The sequence below is a fragment of the Quercus lobata genome, chromosome 9 (assembly GCF_001633185.2).
Source record: "Quercus lobata isolate SW786 chromosome 9, ValleyOak3.0 Primary Assembly, whole genome shotgun sequence".
NCBI lineage: Eukaryota > Viridiplantae > Streptophyta > Magnoliopsida > Fagales > Fagaceae > Quercus > Quercus lobata.
Window position 1 is genome coordinate 12,504,848 of NC_044912.1, and position 19,466 is coordinate 12,524,313.

At 36.0% G+C, this 19,466-nt stretch overlaps 1 protein-coding gene and 1 long non-coding RNA gene across 6 annotated transcripts; one reads left to right on the forward strand and one right to left on the reverse strand.

Annotated features, from left to right (window-relative positions):
• Positions 1 to 13,403: 13,403 nt before the first annotated feature.
• Positions 13,404 to 16,528, forward strand: LOC115959580. Of its 5 annotated transcripts, none has more exons than XR_004084926.1 (5): positions 13,404 to 13,788; positions 14,288 to 14,498; positions 14,882 to 15,029; positions 15,365 to 15,460; positions 16,198 to 16,528. It is a non-coding gene; the product is annotated as an uncharacterized LOC115959580 (long non-coding RNA). The 5 variants fall into 5 exon arrangements; XR_004084925.1 differs by having other exon boundaries at positions 13,404 to 13,767; XR_004084928.1 differs by having other exon boundaries at positions 13,404 to 13,720.
• Positions 16,529 to 17,142: 614 nt separating this feature from the next.
• Positions 17,143 to 18,396, reverse strand: LOC115960323 (protein SAR DEFICIENT 4-like). The gene has a single exon (XM_031079159.1). The coding sequence runs from the start codon at positions 18,264 to 18,266 to the stop codon at positions 17,223 to 17,225; it is 1,044 nt and encodes a 347-aa protein (XP_030935019.1). The 5' UTR covers positions 18,267 to 18,396; the 3' UTR covers positions 17,143 to 17,222.
• Between the last annotated feature and the right edge of the window lie 1,070 nt (positions 18,397 to 19,466).

Genomic DNA, 19,466 nt, shown 5'->3' on the forward strand with positions numbered 1-19,466 from the left:
TATGCAACACTAGATTTTCGTTGCAATAAATTTCACATATTGCAACGATTTACTTTGAAAATCTCGTTGCAATAAATTCCATATATTGCAACGATTTTGAAAATCTCGTTGCAATAGGCTTTTTTTTTTTTTAATTAAAAAAAAAGTAATAGGTTTATGCAACACTAGATTTACATGCATAATTGGTGGTCCTCTGTATCAACTTGAATCTAACAAGTAATAATAGTTATTGGACAATCTATATGTTAAGAAGGATCGCCAATTATGCATGTAAATCATATATAATGACCGATGATTAAAGCTCTAAAATTCTAAGCAGTTGGTTTTTCCTAGTGAAAATTGACGGGAAAGACCATAGTGAAAATTGTCTTCGCTGGTGATTGGGACAAAACTAGTTTTTTTCCATATTGTGGAGTGTGGATTGAGTTCAAGCCAGCCCATAAAAATATTAAAACGTACTCCATCATCCATGCATGAACCCAAAAAAGAATTAAGAATTATCTTTTCGATAAAATCATTTGAATAGGCACATATGAAATCATCCCTTACATTAGTTATGGGTTCACAGAAACAGGATTAGCTAGGTTTTTGTTTTCTTTAAGACAATTTTTCTGTTTCTGAGAAAACAAAAAGGACAATTTTTCTTAGTTCCAAGGAAAAGGACCTGTGATAATTTTAGTCTCCTTAACTAGTTGAACTAATGCTTAGAATTATCTGGATACTTAATTATAATTTTGAAAAGTTATATCTCAGTGTAGCATGGCTAGATCAAATGCAAAACTCACAAAACTCTGGTCACTCCTACGTACGCTGTGGTTTTTCAAGTCCTTTAAACTGCTCACCACCTACCTTGTAAATTAAAACTCAACAAGTTTATCAAGTCCAAAGTGTAACTTCATCGTACAATTTAAAGCCACAAAAATCAGAAGTGAAAATTCTATTCAGAAAGTTCATCTTGTGCAAGCTCAAGTCAAATCATGTAATTTAATTCAAAGATTTGCTTTTAAATTAAAGACATGACTTCAAGCAAATGCCAAATTGCCAACCAGTGTTCATAATCCATCTCTGATGTGTCCAATACAAACAAAATCGTATTTGTGCAAAGAAAAATTGCCAACATGTTGTAATTTGAAAACAGTTCGAAGTGTTAGTCAAGCAATATAAAAAATAATAACTAATTCTAATGTTTTACATAACACACAAACTGTTAAGGTAACCTTTTTTTTTTTTTTAATAAGTAGGTACCCTCTTCATATATTATTTAATAATACTCAATTTATCTAGATAAAACAGTATTTTTTAACAAAAGTATAAAATTTAGTTGGTCATATCATTAAGTTCTCAATAACCCTCATTCACCTCTGCATGCATCCCAAATATTGTTTTTTGCAAATTGCATTCACCCAAAGAAATATCTTCACATTTAAATTTGAATAGGACACAAAGCTCATAGTCCACATGGACCACATCCAGGCATCTTGTAAGATTTCTGGAATCATCATAATTATACTTGTACATATGTAACCAAGCAGTGCCATTGCAGTTCACATAGAGTTGATGCAGGGAAGAAAAAAATGTTGTTACAAATAACAAGTTAATAGCTACAAAATGGGAGATGTTGGGTAAACACGTGGGAATAAAGTGTCACGTTAAATAAAAACGACAAGAGAGATTGGTTAGTATAACATAGTTAGACTCAAACTCATAGTTGGTGTCCATATATGTTATATTAACTATTCAATTGGAGTCTCTTCGAAATGTGGCCCCCATTTCCTATGGGACATGGACGTGCAGGTCTGGTTCCCATGGATGAGCCAATTCCCTTGCACTTGCCACTCTAGCAGCAACCTCTAGCAGGGGTGTAAGCAAGAAGTTTTGTTTGTGGGGGCCAAAGTAAAACCATCATATTGATTTGTAATTCAAGAAAAACTCAAACCCATGACATACATATATACATACATGTCTTTGTGCATTAGTTTTAAAAGAAAAAAAATCTTAAACCCAAAGTAAGTCATAACACGTATATAATATGCAAGATTGTTGTTATTTTATTATTAGTGTAATTTTTATCAACACTTAAAAATACTAACAAGCTAAACACCCGATCGAGCATCGTAAGGTCAATTTTTATCAAGTGTTTCTCTAATTCTTATGAAAAATCATAAATCCATAACATTTGTAGAAATTAAATATTCGTATATAACAAACTAGACTATATTTACAATTACAATAAATTCTATTCATAGAAATTAAATATAATTAAATCACTATAAGAAACCATAAAATAAATAGAATTTAAATTCAACTAAATTAGATAACTATAGTAAAAAAAAAAAATCATAAATCATAAGATAAGTAAATAGAAATTAAACTAAAATAGCACTGAAAACAAAGAAGAAAGAGAAAGAAGAGGAATTTTGTAGCATTGAATGGACTATGAAAGAGAATGAATGATACGAGAACTGAAAATTAAAAAAAAAAAAGAAAAAAAAAGGGGGGGTAGTGTTTGTCACTTACACTTTGATACATATACACTATTTATACACATTTTTTTAATTAAAATAATAACTTAATAAGTTGAAGATAAATCAAGTTTTAAAAACACATATTCAACTTACAATTTTAGTTTAAAAAGTAAAAGGTGTGCAATAATGTGTGTGTAACAGGATGTATGTGTAACAATTTTTATAAAGGAAGTAAAAGTAAGAAGTGGCATAGAGCTATAGAGGGGGTAGATATCACGTAGGACGGTAGACTTTAGCATAAAATAAACTTTCTTGAAATTTGTCTATTTTATAATGCCCTTACACACTTTTTATTTACAAAACTACATTTTGTATTTAGGTTAAGAGTTGGGAATATTTACAAAACTACATTTTGTTCCTTTTTATTACTGGCTTATTGGCTTCTCTCTACACTCTGGAATTCATGGAAGCCAATAAGAAAAATGTCTTTTCCTAGACTTCAACGCCAGTCAAATGGTCCCCACCTCCATCGGATTATACTTTCAAACTCAATACTCAATGTGGCTATCTCTCAACCAAATTTGCTCATACATTTGGCATATGTTTGCTAATCCGAAACCACAAAGGAGAAGTTATGGCTACTACTTGTGAGCGAATAGATAAAGCTTCAAATGCTCTGTGAATTATTGCTATTGTTACGAGGAAGGCTTTAATTTTTTGTCAAAGCACTTATTTCCTTGACATTGTTGCATAAAGTACATTTGGTGAACTTGTGGATCATCTCAATTCTGATAAAGTCTGCCCTCTTAAGGTTGCGTGGATACTTGAAGACATTAATTTAATTTGTGAAAGTTTTCATTCTTTTTCTTTTGCCAAAGAGAAAGAGGAAACCTATTCTTGGTTTGAAAAATGCCCTTCTTTTCTCTTCCTAATTGTACACCGTGATATTTAATCAATAAAGTCTATTATTAATTTCTCTAAAAAAAAAAAAAAAATTATATATGTGGCTTGATGAGTGGACTTTAACTCTTACTCGATAGGCAAAAAACATTGAAAAGAAGCACTAGGAGAAGTTAAAAGGCCAAAGGGGGAAACAGCTACTGCTGAAGCATGTCGTGTCCATGTTTTCTAGGTGTAAATCCACATGCCACAGCCCAATCTTCATCCAGCACGATCTGTCTCAACTAAAATGGATTTTCACAGTATGAATTGTAGACAACAAACAAAGTTATTCACATAATTTAGGTTTCCATTAACATATTCTAAAGACTGAACATGGAAGAGAGAATTGAAATTTTAAAGATTTTAAAGATAATCCTTACAAGATGTCATCTTTCTATGGAACACTGACAAGGTGTATTACTTATTGAAAGATGCATGTGTCTTTACCTATGTTATACAAATAATTAGGGATCTAGGGCATGACAAATTTGAGATAATCGACATTTCAACCCATAATTGACACTAGACTCTCCTCATAAACCATAATCTGTGAAGTTACAAACAAGCTTGGAAGCCCTCTAACTCGAAGATTCTTAATTTTTTGAGCACTTAAGTTATACAAGACTACTTCTCCTTTGTCCTCCACCATAAGAATCTTCTCTGACATTCGACAATAGGATACCACAATAGTTTCAAGCTTCAGTGCACACACAGAAACCAGATCACATAGACTGCTCCTACTCACACACAAAGAATTTGAGGAGGAGAGAGTTGGGACAAACCTCTTGTAATTAGGGAAGAATATAGAACTGTTAAGTATTGGCTTCACCATCCAATTCAATTGCTATGATCTAATCGATATAAACATAATGACAAGTCAAACTGAATGAGGTGCAAAAAAAAGTGCAAATCCTATTTCTTACTAATGTATGTATGTGATATATGTTAACTAAATGGTTCAATATTGGCCTAGTCATGGGGGAATCCAGGACATGCTTAGCTTGATTTGTATTTTCTTCGGGATGAATAAATATGCTTAGCTCGATAATAAAAGGAGTAATTTTTAGACCAAGTTTTTGAAGCAAGTAAAGTAAGGGATAACAATGATACTTAAAGAGTGTAAATTCTTGAGGCACTTAATTGTAGATATGCTATTATCCATTATTAGGCAAGGAAAGGTGGAGAGTTGTCACATCATGAAACTTCTATTATTACTGGTGCTCTGGATTTAACATAATAAACTGCTAAAGATGCCATGACACCTATATCTGAGACCTTTTCCCTGGATATAAATTGCAAACTCAACATATATGCCCCTCTGTTCATCTCTAACTGATTATTGCATTTGCTTTATACCTCTTGTTGCTTACAATCGCAATTCATCTTCATCATTTGGCATCAATGGGCTTAATGATGAGAAAAGGTCACAGCCGTATACCTATATGCTCTAGATATCCTACAAATATTGTAGGCCTCATTCTGGTAAGGAACTCAGGAACTAGAGTTTACTATCAACTGATAGGTCTGAGTTACTTTCTTGCAAGGACCTCACATAGTTGATTCAAAGCTTTCCATATCTCTTATTGCTTACTTCACACTTGTGCAGAATATTAATCTATATGAACCATCATTACTGGTTATATGAATTGGTAAATTTGTATACCTTTTAAAGGAAGAGTAAGTAGTGAGAAAGCACTTACAGGAAGATTTCCAAGCTGTTAATTGTTTCAAGTATAATGGAGAAAAAAAACAATGCCCAGATGATGCTTAAATCTAGGACAGTCATTTAATACTGCAATATCTTTGGTGTTGTATATTTGCAAATACCTTTTCTTTTATTTTTTGGGATATAGGTTAAGACTTTGATCTTCTGCCACCCTGAAGATGAAATGCCAATAAAATATATGGCAATCAGGAGTATTCCTAGGTATAAGAATTTATTTCACATTTCACAGTATTTGATGCTAAAGTTGAAGCTAACAGCATAACATGCTATTTATTATTAAAATTATTTGTAATTTTTTAAAACATTACAAATTTTTGTTCAATGTTTGTGCTATGTTTCTTTGCTTGACAATGGGATAACATTGTATTCTCTTCTATAATAGGGAATATGACAATTGGCCACTACATGATGTACTGAACTTATTCCAGAAGGGTCACGGCCACATGGCTGTCATTAAGAGCAATAAGGATGCTAAAACCCCAGAAAATAGTTCAATCAGCAACCCTAGCATGCTTACTATAAACACCCATACACGTTCAATGCCAGCAGATCATAGAGGTAAAACTAGTGTCATATTTACATTAGTTGTAGGTTTTGTTTTTTTTTTTTTTTTTTTTTTTAAATATTTAAATCAGTGCCATAGTCAAATTCATGGAAAAACAGAATTACCTACGATCTGAAGGTTGTGAATCTGCATTTTACAAGAGTATGTCCAATTGACGAGAAAGGGTATCTAAGTACCTCCACAGATTCATCTTCTCTTTTTTTCAGTTGACACAGATTACTTTAGTGCTAGAACGGCAAATGTCATCAAGCAAGATGAAAATTTGGCATCACAGGATAAACGAAGGGAACAAGGAGATGGAAATGTTTTACATGAAAATGTAGAGTCTCATCCAGGTAATTCGGATGAGGAGGTCGTTGGAATCATTACAATGAAAGACGTAATGGAGGAACTATTACAGGTAATGTTAAAAAGTTATAGTTCATGCTATTGAAATTTAAATGGAGTTCATGTTCTATGATTCTCATGGTAGATTAGCTCCTATTGAAATGATTAATGAAATTGGCACAAGTTCTTTAATAGATATCTTTAATTTATTAATGAATTACACTTTCCAAAAAAAAGTTACAAAGCACTAGTCCGGTTTATCTTATCCAAGAATTAATGCATTAAACCCATCCCAACGACCTACCACCACTGCCAACGACAAAACGTCCACCACCACTACCACCGCCTGCAATAAGCGACCCACCACAAACTCACGCATCCGCAACCAATACAAAACACAAACCCACATCACAAATCACAAACTCATGGCAGATCAGTTAGAGTAGAGAGAAAGATCAAAAACCCATGGCACAACCCACAAACCCGCGCTGGCGTGGAAGGCGAGCTTCAATGAGTTCGTCTCTGGCCATAGCACAATCCACAAACTCGCGCTGGCTCAACCCCCAACCCATAGGATCCTTTAGAGCTTCGACGATTTTGTCTCTAGCGCGAGCGAGGAAGGTTTCGGGATGGTGATGGGTGGGAAGGAGAGAGCGGTGACAAGATAGAGAGAAGTGAGGGTGGAAAGTGGAGATGAGAGAAATGAGAAGTGAGAAGTGAGAGCAGAGAGTGGAGCACAACACGCACAAAGATAGAGAAAAGGTGTAAATGCTCTTTTAGTCCCTACATTTTGGGGTCATTTCTATTTTGGTCCCTACATTTCTATTTTACCACTTTTAGTCCCTAATCCAATTAACTCTTGTTATTTTAGTCCTTACCGTCAGCCAACAGATGGAAATGGCTGACGTGGCTAATGGATTGATTAAAATATTAATAAAAATCTACCGTGGCTCTCGTCACCCATGCTACATGGGTTTCCCGCCCCTTTATTCACATGTGACCTTCACTACCCCCCAAATCAGTACCAGAAACCCAAAATCCCCCAAATCAGTACCAGAAACCCTAAACTCCCAAAATTCGAGCTTCGACCTCCACCCACACAGCTAATCCTCATCTCCCAAAACCATGATCAAAACAAACAATCTTCGAAGCCCAATGGAAGCAAGCTGTTCAATAAGTTCCAGTGTGAGGAGGAGAGCACCAATGACGTGCTACTGTAATAAAAAACTTGTCCTAGTTGTGGCGTGGATTGAAGCCAACCTTGGCAGAAGGTTCTATGGTTGTCCAAACTACTGGGTAAGTCAATTTTAGTAAATTTTTTGAGAGGGTTTTAGTTAATTTCAATATTTTGTTTCAAATTGTTGCTACAATAGTTTATGGATTTCCATTTTTCATTTTTCAGAGCATTATCTGTGTTTCAAGTGGGGCAAAAGTGTAGGTTCTTCCAATGGCGTGATGATGAGATATGTGAACATGGTAAGATGCTTATCCCACAGCAAAGGCAAAGGATCATCAAACTTAAGGCTGAGCTTGCAAACTGTAAGAAGAGAGAGAAGTTTTTAGTTGTAGTTGTGGCATTGTTAGTGGTGATATTTGCAGTTCTATGTTTGCTTAGGTAGGGGGTGGAAATAACTTGTGTGGGTTGCTGTGCTTGGTAGTGCATGTAGGGTTGTAGTGTTTATGTATGGAGGGTTGGCAATGTGCTCCATTTTGGTAGGATTAGTTATTAGCAATGACACACACCTGCTGCTTATTTTGTACTCTTTTTGTTGAGAAATAAATGAATACCTTTCTCATTCAATTCAATGTGTGGATGTGTGGATTGGAAATGTCCCTGTTGAACCAAGTAGCAGATTTCCAAGTGCATGCAACAAATAAAACTGGCATTAATAGATAACATATTCCAAGAAAGCACTATACTACACATATAAAACAAAACAGAAGGAAACAACAAACTCAATCTTGAAATCCAAACATCTTAATTAACATATTGCCAAACTTAACCCAAACATAGTTATCATTAAAAAAAGAAAAAGTATGTTTAAATAACAAAAGGGCATTGTTCAACTGCCAATCTTAACCCAAACTGCAGGGCATTGTTTAACTAATACCAATTGTACAAAATAAGGGCTTGGCTATAATTATACAAAACACAAGTCATTCGTCAAAAGATATAAAACAACAAGCTATTCATTTTTTCTTAGAGCATGCGTTGATGACTGACTCCCAGCAAACTTGATAGCCCCCATATATCTAGATGCATTCTTGGAAGCATTCAGGGTCTTTGATGTGACCATCCTTTTCCTCCTCAGTCTTGGAATTGGATTGCTACCTAAGTTGGGTGGTGCAATTGGATTGGATGATCCTGTGGGGGTCTGGTGTGCACTTGGACTGGAGCTGTGCATGCTGGACTAGGGTGGAAAAGGTGTGGCAATGCTGTGCATGCTGGACTGGGGTGGTGGAAAAGGTGTGGCAGTGCTGTGCATGCTGTACTGGTATGGTGCACTTGGGCTGGATAAGAAGTGCATGCTGGTCTGGTATGGTGCACTTGGGCTAGATAAGAAGTGCATGCTGGTCTAGTATGGTGCACTTGGGCTGGATGAGAAGTGCATGCTGGTCTGGTATATTGCACATGGCTTGGAAGAGCTTGTCCATGGCTGAGGAAATGCACAAAGAGTGAAGGTGTGCATGCTGGACTAGAATGATGGCAATGGTTGAGGTGGTGCACCAGGAGTGAAGGTGTGCATGGTAGACTGGGATGATACAAATGGCTGAGGTGGTGCAAATGGGGTGGCTGAGCTTGGTTGAGCTTGAGCTTGTCCTGTTGGCTGATTGATGTTGGAATAGTTTTAGAATCTGCTGGTCTACAAACAAGAAATCCACATTTATTGACATGTAATATGTAAAAACTCTCACACATTTACTTGATAGATATGGTAAAATGTTACCTTTTTGGCTGTACTGGTTCTGTTTTTGGTGCCTGGTAGGGAAGAGTTTCCTCCAATCTCACCCTTGCAACTTCTTTTATTGTGTCCTATTTTACCATAGGTCCTACACTGTTTGGAGATACTAGCTCTCCTACCTGCTGGTTCACCAGCCTCCCTTGTCCTTTTCTTCTTGGGCCTACCAGGTGGTCTTCTTTTGATAAGAGGCAGAACAGGTTGGACACTACTAGGTCTCCACATATTCTGCCCATTGATAAGTGCAATTACTGGCTCATAACATGCCTTATATGTGAAGACATGAAAACACCTATGCACATATTGCTCAGCATCTTACCTATTGAAGAATATGCAGGAAATTGCATAGGCACATGGTATGCCAATCGTATCTCATTTCCTGCAACTACAATGTCTTTTTTCCATGTCCACAGTGAAGTTTTGCAGTCCATTTTTAACCTCAAACTGTGTATGACCTGCCCAACAAGCAAGCCACCTGCTGCTTGCAGTCTTTTCCCTATGCAACCTCTTAAGCACTTTAGGGCATATCTCTGATTCCACTTTCATGATCTTTTATCTGTTATCTTGAAACCTGGTCATAAGATATAACCTAATGGACTCCAACTGCAATCACACACAAGATGTTAATCAAATAATGTATTTGACTAACTGTTACTCAAAGGCTTAGATTCATACCATAGTAATTATAGGCTTAGATCTAAACTTTAGAATCCTGCTGTTAAAACTCTCACACATGTTGTTCAGTACTGTATCACTCAACCCATCCTCACTGAACATGTGTCTGGCCCATATGGTGGTTGAATGATCTTGCAACCAATTGTGGGCATCCTCATCAATTCCCTTCAGTTCATCCATCAACCTATCAAACTCAGCTTTATAAGTAGCTTTGGCTGCTTTCCAAAACAACTCTCTAATCAAAACACCGGATGATTCTTCTTGGGATTATTGTAGAGGTATCTGCAGCAGATCCTATGCTCATATTGTGGCCAATTATCAATAAAGGTCTGCACCAACCCCTGTGAGTACAACAACAACAATTGTGTTGTTCGTAACTCTATACATCCAATATGGTAATGTATATAGATATGGTAATAAACATACATACCTTCTGCTGGTCTAATATAAATGTCCATCTTGTGTTCTGACCTATGTCTGCAAGTAGCAAATTTATGAACCATGTCCAGGAGTCTTTAGTTTCAGCCTCCACTACAGCATACGTAAGTGGGAAGTACTCTTCATTAGGGTTTCTAGCAACTGATGTGATTAATTGCCCACCTGACTTAGTCTTCAAGTAGCAGGCATCCAAACCAATTATTAGCCTGTAGCTAGCCATAAACCCTTTCTTGCAACCATCCAGGTATATGTACAACCTCTCAAAATATGGAACCCCACAGATCAAGTCCATCTCAGCAACCAAATCACCTTCATTGAAGGTGTGTACCTTCATAAGTATGGTATTGCCAGGGCTAGCCCTCCTCAACTCTTCACAATACTCCCAAAGTTGATTGTACTGCTATGTGTAAGCCCCATCAACATATTCTCTTGCCTTCTCCCTAGCCCTGCTGGCTTTTCCCGGAGTTATGTTTAGTGTAAACTTCTCATGTACAGCATCTTGGATGTCTTTTAGTTCCATGTTAGGTTGTCTTCTCACCCTCTTCATCAACTTTCTCCCAATGTATGAAGAAGTGCACCTTGGATTCTTATAACTCCTAGTGCATGTGTGTTCCAGGTTCAGTGTTCTTAATTGGTAGCTTTTCTCTCTTGGCAGCTTTGCTAGATATGCCACAAACTTGCAGTTTTCCTGGCAAACTGCTCTTACCCTCTGCAAATCATTTTTTGCAAACCTAATCCCCCAGCCACCATGAACTGCATAATCAGTTATAGCTTCTTTGAATTGTTTAGGTGTTGTGAACAACATATCTTTCTCAAATCTGATATGTTCAGCCTTAGCAACTGGCTTAAACACTAGGAAGGTCCTCTTTTGTCCCCTTCCCTTTCCCACAGGTGTTTTCAGTTCATCCTCAGAGCTATCATCAGTATCATCCCCAATATCATCATCAGATGATGATTCCTCAAGACTGTGCAACTCCTCACTCTCATAATCAGAGTTTATTACACCAGCACCCATTTGTATTGGTTTAGTAACATCCTCATCAGAACCATCCCAACTATCACTACTGTTCTCCACAAACTCCCTCTCATCAGGATTCACTATATCTTCATCCTCTAGGCCGCTTCCTTCACCATCACCTCCTTCACTGTCACTACTATCAACTACATCATTGTCCTCAGATGGGTGCTGAGTCATAGGTTCCTTACCTGCTCTCCTAGAATACACCTCTGCAACATTAACCTCAACAACATCATCATTATCAACCTCCTCAACCATTGGTGTGTTACTTTCTCTCCTAGAGTAGGCTTGTTCAGCATCTACTTCAATGTGATCCTCATTATTATCCTCATTATTACTGTTATAATCTTCACTACCAGAATTACTATTGTCACTACCTTCATCATTACTGCCACATCCTAAAAGGTTTTGCTCTACTGCCAATGGCTGCACATCTGCCCCAACATGCTCACCTTCATCCACTAGTATAGGATTATTAACAGAGTGCTCTAAAAACACATGAATTTCTTCATGAACAATCACTAAATTGGTCATAAACATGACATCATCATCATCAACTATCAAATGGAAATTAGCTCTCTCTAGATCACTACCAGGCATTTTATACCAAATCCTGCTCACAGAGGTATACCCAAACTCCCTGCATATACCCACAATCTTTGTCTTGGACCACCTATCAGGGTCACAATTGTCCACTATATCCACTTTACCTCCCACATATTTTCGAGGGTTATCAGTAAAATACCCACCATGATGCACAGACAAACTAAATAGCTCACTCATGCTGCATGCAAAACACATATAAACCATTAGTTAACAAAACAACACTCATTAGTTATTAGTTAAATAATATTGACTACATTCCAAAACAGCACTCATTAGTTAACAAAATATCACACATTAATTATTTACCAACTCAGCACTCATCATTCCACAATCCACCTGAGCTGTTTTGAATTATATAATATGGTAATGCACATTATCTTCAACAGGGGAGTAGAGGGACCACGTTGGAAAGCACAAACAAACACATATTAAACAACAATGTCATAAGCATTTTGTCCCACTAAGAAACACATTGGAAGCCATAAAGAAACACATACCCAAACAAGGACCAACAAACAGTCAAAAGTAACTAAACAAACATAATAAAGTCAAAACCCAAACAATGAATATACAAAAGCAACATTGTGGCCCCTACACATAATATAAAGCTAGCTATATATAAGGACATACAGAGAGAGAGAGCTAATACCTGTGTGTTTGGTCTCTATCTCACAGAGATAGAGATCTCACTGCTTTTCTTTTCTCTGCTATTCCAAGAAAAATGGGTTTAGGTATATATATTTTTGGGTTTGTTTGTCTGCGATGGTGGTTTGTTTGTCTGCTATGGTGATTTGATGGCTATCTCAAATTCGGAGAGAATGTGGACTGATTTGGTTTGGGGGTTCACAGAAAGAGAAGGTAGACTGATTTGGTATGGAGGAAGGTGGACCGATTTTGGGTTTCTAGTATTGATTTGGGGGGTAGTGAGGGTCACATGAGGGTCACATGTGAATAAAGGGGCGGGAAATCCATGTGGCATGGGTGACAAGAGCCACGGTGGATTTTTATTAATATTTTAATCAGTCTGTTAGCCACATCAGCCATTTCCGTCTGTTGGTTGACGGAAATGACTAAAATAACAAGCGTTAATTGGATTAGGGACTAAAAGTGGTAAAATAGAAATGTAGGGACCAAAATAAAAATGACCCCAAAATGTAGGGACGAAAAGAGCATTTACGCCTAGAGAAAAAGAATTTTTTTTTTTTTTTAGAAAGAGAAAGAAAGAAATTAATCAAATAATGTAATAGATATAATATTTTATTATAATGTTTATATTATTTTATTGTGTTGAAAACTAAAACAAATCCATTGCTACTGAATGTTTTGCAAAATGAGTGGGTAAACTAGTAAAATAACTTTTTGTGGTGCTAAATAACTAAAAAAATAACTCCACTGTTGTGGATGCTCTTACATTTATGCCTCCTCCTAAAATAAAAATAAAAAGTTTTTTTTTATTTAATAATTACCTAAACTTAAGATTATCAAAAACAAAAAAAAAAAAACATAAACTTAAGTGGTGCCACCGTATTCCGTATTGAAAGTATTAACGAAATGTTGGCAACTCATTACTTCAAATCACAATTTTAGTTAGTGTATCATCTTTTGTCCTTACTAATATATATATATATATATATATATATATATATGTATGTATATCATTCACTCAAAAAACACTCCCTTAACTACCTACCAAATCCTTATCAAAAAAAAAAAAAAAAAAAAACTACCTACCAAATCAATCCTCCTTTTACTTTTCTCTTGAGTTTGAATTCATCAAGAGTTTGGGCTATGAGTTGTATTGTGTTGCATATGATTTCAGTTAGCCTTACACGTAGGGGTGTCGACAGACCCACCGAGCCCAACCTACTCGAAGGATTTGACCGGACTCGAATTGGACTCAATCCGATCTGGTGACTGTGGCAGTCTAGAACAGGTCTCTACCTTCAAAATTGAACCTGAGAAGGATGAAATCCCTGTAAATGGGAATTCATTTTACAGGTTGGAGATGACTAGAATTCAGCTGTTCTCCTCACATGGAAATCCCTGTATGTTTAATGGGTTTTTAGGTGTGTTTTGACATTGTGTGGTTGCTGGTAAATTTCTTTATAGATTGAAACATGTCAATGATGTCATCCTTGACATACATTGGAAAACACAATTTGTTTGATCTTGGTTACTTATTTAACTGCTTAGCAACAAATTTTTTTTTTTTTGAGAAGGAGCAACAAATATAATTGGTGGTAGAATTATCAAATTAAGCTTGTTTAAGTAATTTCAGAGGGACTGAGGAACAAATACAATTGTGGGTAGAATTATCATATTAAGCTTGTTTAAGTAATCACAGAGGCAATTTTTTTAAGCAAGTTCCTTCCATGCTTCACGCAATCTGGTCAGGAGAAGTCCTAGATTCATGCACTGTATAGTCTGTATTGTCACCATTACCACTACTATTGCTAAGACCATTTTAATTAAAAGAATTTCAACTGTCTACCTTAATTGAATAACAATATTCTCCTCTGCACTGCCTTAAATACTGATTTTTTTTTTTTTTTTTGGTTTCCACAGTGTTTTCTCAAGGCTTTCAACCATAAACTAATCACTGTTCGTACTGGATGGGCCCACGAAGGGGTAAAACACTATCCCAGGAAATTCTTTTCAAAGTGCAGGTAACAGGACTCGAACTAGGGAGCACACCTAGTCGAGCCCAGTAGAAGTACTTTGAGAACAAGAGCCCAACCAACTCGGCCAACCCCCTGGATTAATACTGAATATTTTGGTTTGTGGCCGCTCATACCCTAAAAACTAAAAAAGAAAAAGAAAAATAGTTTACTGATTGGGAGACATCTTTTCATGTGAACCAGTTGGCTTAAATTATCAATGTCTTCATGGTTTACTTATTTAAATGCTTAGCAACAAATTTTTTTTTTTTTTTTTTGAGAAGGAGCAACAAATATAATTGGTGGTAGAATTATCAAATTAAGCTTGTTTAAGTAATTACAGAGGGACTGAGGAACAAATACAATTGTGGGTAGAATTATCATATTAAGCTTGTTTAAGTAATCACAGAGGCAATTTTTTTTGTTTCATGCACCTCTCTGTGCTTGTTAAAAATTCAAATTTTATTTTCAATAATATTATTCTTTTGTTACTCCTCCACAGACTGTTGTTGAGGTAGAAGACTTCGTGAAAACCTGATGCTATTGCACACTCAGCAGCCAAAATTATATCTCGTCTAAAAGCTGGTGGAGAAAAGACCATACAGGCCCTCAAATCTCTTTGTTGGAGATGTAAGGGTATTCAAGTGGAGGTAACTTATAAAAAATTTTGTAATTTGAGTTCCTGGGACATTTATATGTGGCCAAATGATCTGTGCAAGTACGTGATGTGCAACTGGTCCATTTTTTAAGCACTTTAAAACACAATGGTATCCAAAATGTTGATTAGGTATGATAGGGAAAGGCGTTCACATTATTGAATGTGTTCATGATCATATGAGTGAGAGAAACAAAAGTACCATGTGTGAAAAATCCTTTCTGCAGCCGCCTTTCATGCATATTACATGTATGCTGCGACCTTATGTGTATGTGTTGAGGTTTTTTAGACGCTGCTGTAGATAATTACTCCTCATTGCAATCATTACAGGAGGCAGCACTTACTGGTGTAGATTCCCTCGGGTTTGACGTAAAGGTTTGTTCAGGAACACAAGTACAAACATTGCGGTTTGCATTTAATACACAGGTATGGCAGTTATTCTTCAGCTAGAAGTTAATTCTTATATATATGTATGAATATGTGTGTGTGTATTTATGAATGTACATAACTGCGTATATGCATTTTTTATTCATGCTATGCCTTTTCACCTCCAATTACTACCTTATCCTTCTCATTGAGGGCTTTTTGATGTCTGGTTCACTGAATCACAGTTTGAGTTCTAGAAATTTACTTATATAAATCAGGCAGAATATAGTGCACTACCTTGTTTAATTGATCCCAAAGATATTTCAGAAGTATTCAATCAAGATGCATTATAGTGTTCTTCTAAAGTAGTCAACAGTCCTTGAAATAATTGGTATCTTCTCCTTTTTTTTGGAAGAGGAGGTAAAATGTTCAATCACTTAGTAGTGCGCTAGTTGTATTTAGCTATTAGTAAGTTAAAGGTATTCTTTCTTGTATTTTGTGTGTTAACTAGTTTAGGTGGACTGCAACAATAACCAGTCAAAATTCACACCCTTAGGATTGCTTTCTCATGTCTAAAAACAATCCATGTCATATTCTTGCACTGTTGCCTCCGTCTATACATGGTCATATCTTTTTGGTTTAGTTGCGAATATATATATATATCTTTCTTTTTTTTTTTTTTTTTTTTTTTTTTTTTTTTTTTTTTTGGAACTATCTTTGATGTACAAACATATCCTTGTTAGAAAGTAATCTTCTATTGCCAATAAGCCTTTGCCTTAACCAACTTATCTTTGCAGGCCCCTTCAGAGTACAGTGCTGAGAGACAGCTTAATGATCTACTATTCCCTAGGATCCACCACAAGCCACAAATGATGAAACAAACACCAAAATGAGTGCTAATATTGACAAATAGCATATTCCAGTTTAATTCTGGATGGTTTTTGTACTCTCTTGGTCAAGATTTGAATGGAAAAGGTCAAGGGTGACAGAAAAAGAAAAAATCCATAGACAGTCACCAGCTTATGTAATTGTTATTTGCAACTAATGTTACAGAAATTCAAATTTTTTATCAAGCATCTCTACTATTACTCATCCATACTTGCTCTATTACTCGGGCTATTTAGTTTCTATGGGAGCATCATTGCTTGCTTTCTCATGAGCTTTTCTAATTTCTATCATGTGTACTGTTTATTTTATCATCATGCCCATCACATCAGTATTTTTCTTTAACCAATCTGTCTCGCTAGAAAAAATTAGCCAAACATTATCCCAAGTTCAGAAATGTTGAATTTTGAAACTTATGGTTTTGGGATAATCGGTAATTTATCAAAAACTTTTTGTTTGAAACTCTCTTTTCACTATTCATATAGTCGAGCAATAATGAAGAGAGTTTGCAGATTGTAATATTGATGAGCAACTTGTTTGAGTTGAACTTACAGCAGTGTGATAGAACCATCTTAGGAATCAAGTGATAGAATAATATGAACTTAATAAATTCTGTGTCTTTTCCTATAAGAACAGAATGAATGATCACCAAAGCATAAGTTCAACCGAAATTTGCAGATGTCTCTCTAAAAAGGTGCAAAATCGTGTATTAAATGTACTGTAGTTTAGCATATCTTTGTCTAAGAGGTTTAGTCTACATGACTAAGTAGGGCGTGGATTAATATCACAAAGACTTGTGCAAATGGTATAACATAGGCATAGAAATTAGACAGAATAGAAATGTTAAAATTATTAAAAAAAACAAAATGTGCGAGAAAGACACATAGAAATGTTACAATTAACAAAATCAAGATGTGCGAGAAAGAAAATTGACAAGTTACTGCTTTCCAATATAAGTTTCATAAACCAATTGTGCTGCAAGAATGTCAACAATTGCAGAGCCAACAGACTTAAATACTGTTATCTCTTCTGAACTTCTTCTGCCAACCTTTTCTCCTTTAATCAACTCTACCAAATTTCCTCCAATATCTCCCTTTTCGATTACCCTTCTCTCAAAAGCACCCACCAATTCTCCAGCTTCAACCAATGCAGCCTCATTATCCACAAACACTTTCCCTCTCCTTATTGCTTCGTCGTCACACTCCATCATTGAGTGCTTGAAGGATCCAACCAAATCCAAATGAGCCCCTGCCTTCAACCTCTCGCCCTTCACAACTGGTGTTTCCGAATTCGTTGCACAGCTCACAATATCTCCCAATCCAACAATTTCCTCCAAATACTCATTACTCTCAAAACACACCCCATCAAACCCAGCATTTTCACCCATTTCCTCGGCCAATTTTCTTGCCTTTTCTATTGTTCTGTTCCAAATGATCACCCTTCGCAAACTGGGTCTAGCCGAAAGATGTGCTTTGATCAAATGGGGTGCCATAGCACCAGCACCAATCATCACAAGCGTTTCACTGTCATTTCTAGCCAAAATCTTAGAGGCTAAGCCAGAGACACAGGAGGTTCTATAAAGGGTCAACACAGTGCCATCCATGGAAGCCAAAGTTTGCCCAGTTACAGAGCTGAAGAGCACGTAACTCGCATGCACTCCCGGCAAGTTCAGCGAGGAGTTTTGAGGGAAATAGGTGACGAGCTTGACACCTACGTAGGGGAGAGAAGGGGATGAGGACCAAGAAGGCATGAGGAGGAGAGAGGAGGATCGTGAAACGGAGTAGCTTTGGCGAATTGGGGTTTGGAGGGTGGACGAGGCTGCAGGGAGAGATGATTGCAAGTGATCTATTAGAGATTGGTGAGACAGGATGGTGTGCAAAGACTCAGTGGAGATGAAGATGGGAATGGTGTTCGTGTTATTGGGATTTGTATCGTTTTTGTTGGGATTTTCATTGTCAACTGGATTGGGTATTGAAGCCATTGATGAGAGCTGGGAAGGTTTTGGTTTGGGTGAGAGAGGAGGAACTTAATGAGGGAGACGAAGACTAGGCTGTCTGTATTATAATGTACAGAGGTCGGAAAAAAAACAAATGCATAATTTAGACAAAGACCGAGACTTGTGAGTCTTAAGAGTTATATATATATATATATATATATATATATATATATATATATATAACTCTTAAGACTCACAAGTCTCGGTCTTTGTCTAAATTATACATATATATATATATATATATATATATAACTCTTAAGACTCACAAGTCTCGGTCTTTGTCTAAATTATGCATATATATATAAAAATAAAAAACCCTCGTAGTCTTTTACCGAGGAGGGGATAAAAATATGAATTATATTTTAGATTTACACTTTATATTTTAGAATTGGTTTGTTCTCAAAAAATAAAAATAAAGACTTTAAAATTGGTTTCAAATTAAACTTATATTTTTAGAAGTTTCAAATTAAACCCATATCTATAAATACAATACAATTCAATTCAAATAATAAATTCATTACATATGAAGTTGTTAATGGTATAATGAAGTCATGGACTCATGGTAAATGGGAATATGGTTTGAATTAAACATTTCTAAAACTTAGCAACCAAAAAAATAAAAATAAAAATAAAAAGAATTAAACATTTCTAAGAGTATTAGAAGGCTTTAGGACCACATAAGAGATTCCAACAAGTTTAATTCTTAGAAGGCTTTAGGTTGAGTGGCCCAATTTATTTATGTTGGGGGTTAGGAATATCTAACAATGGGAGGTCCCAAAGGTGGTGTTGCAGCTTCTGAAGGAGAGGACCATGAATCCTAGACTACTTCCCTTATAACTCTCCTCTTATCAAAGTGATTTAGTGAACATGACCTTTCTTAGCAAAAGCTAAGCAAGATTTCGTTCTTCTTGGGATTTGTTTTTCCTTACCACTTTCGTGACACTCTCCCCAATTTTTCCCAACCCCCTTCCCATTGATCTTTATTTATAGACTTCCCTTAGTAAAATCGTCATAATAAGAGGGTGGTTTCACTTTTTCATGTTGAGTCTCTCTGTACTATATTCCTAACTAGATAGGACCCACTATTCGTGACAAAATGACTCTTAAAACTTGCACCAAGCGCCACTAATTGCTTGGCAAGCGGATTTTCTCAAGACATTATCCCTTGACCTCAGTATATTAGAA

Bases quoted from the DNA above. Each gene is read 5' to 3' on its own strand.
- LOC115960323 (XM_031079159.1), bottom strand. From the start codon at position 18,266: ATGGCTTCAATACCCAATCCAGTTGACAATGAAAATCCCAACAAAAAC.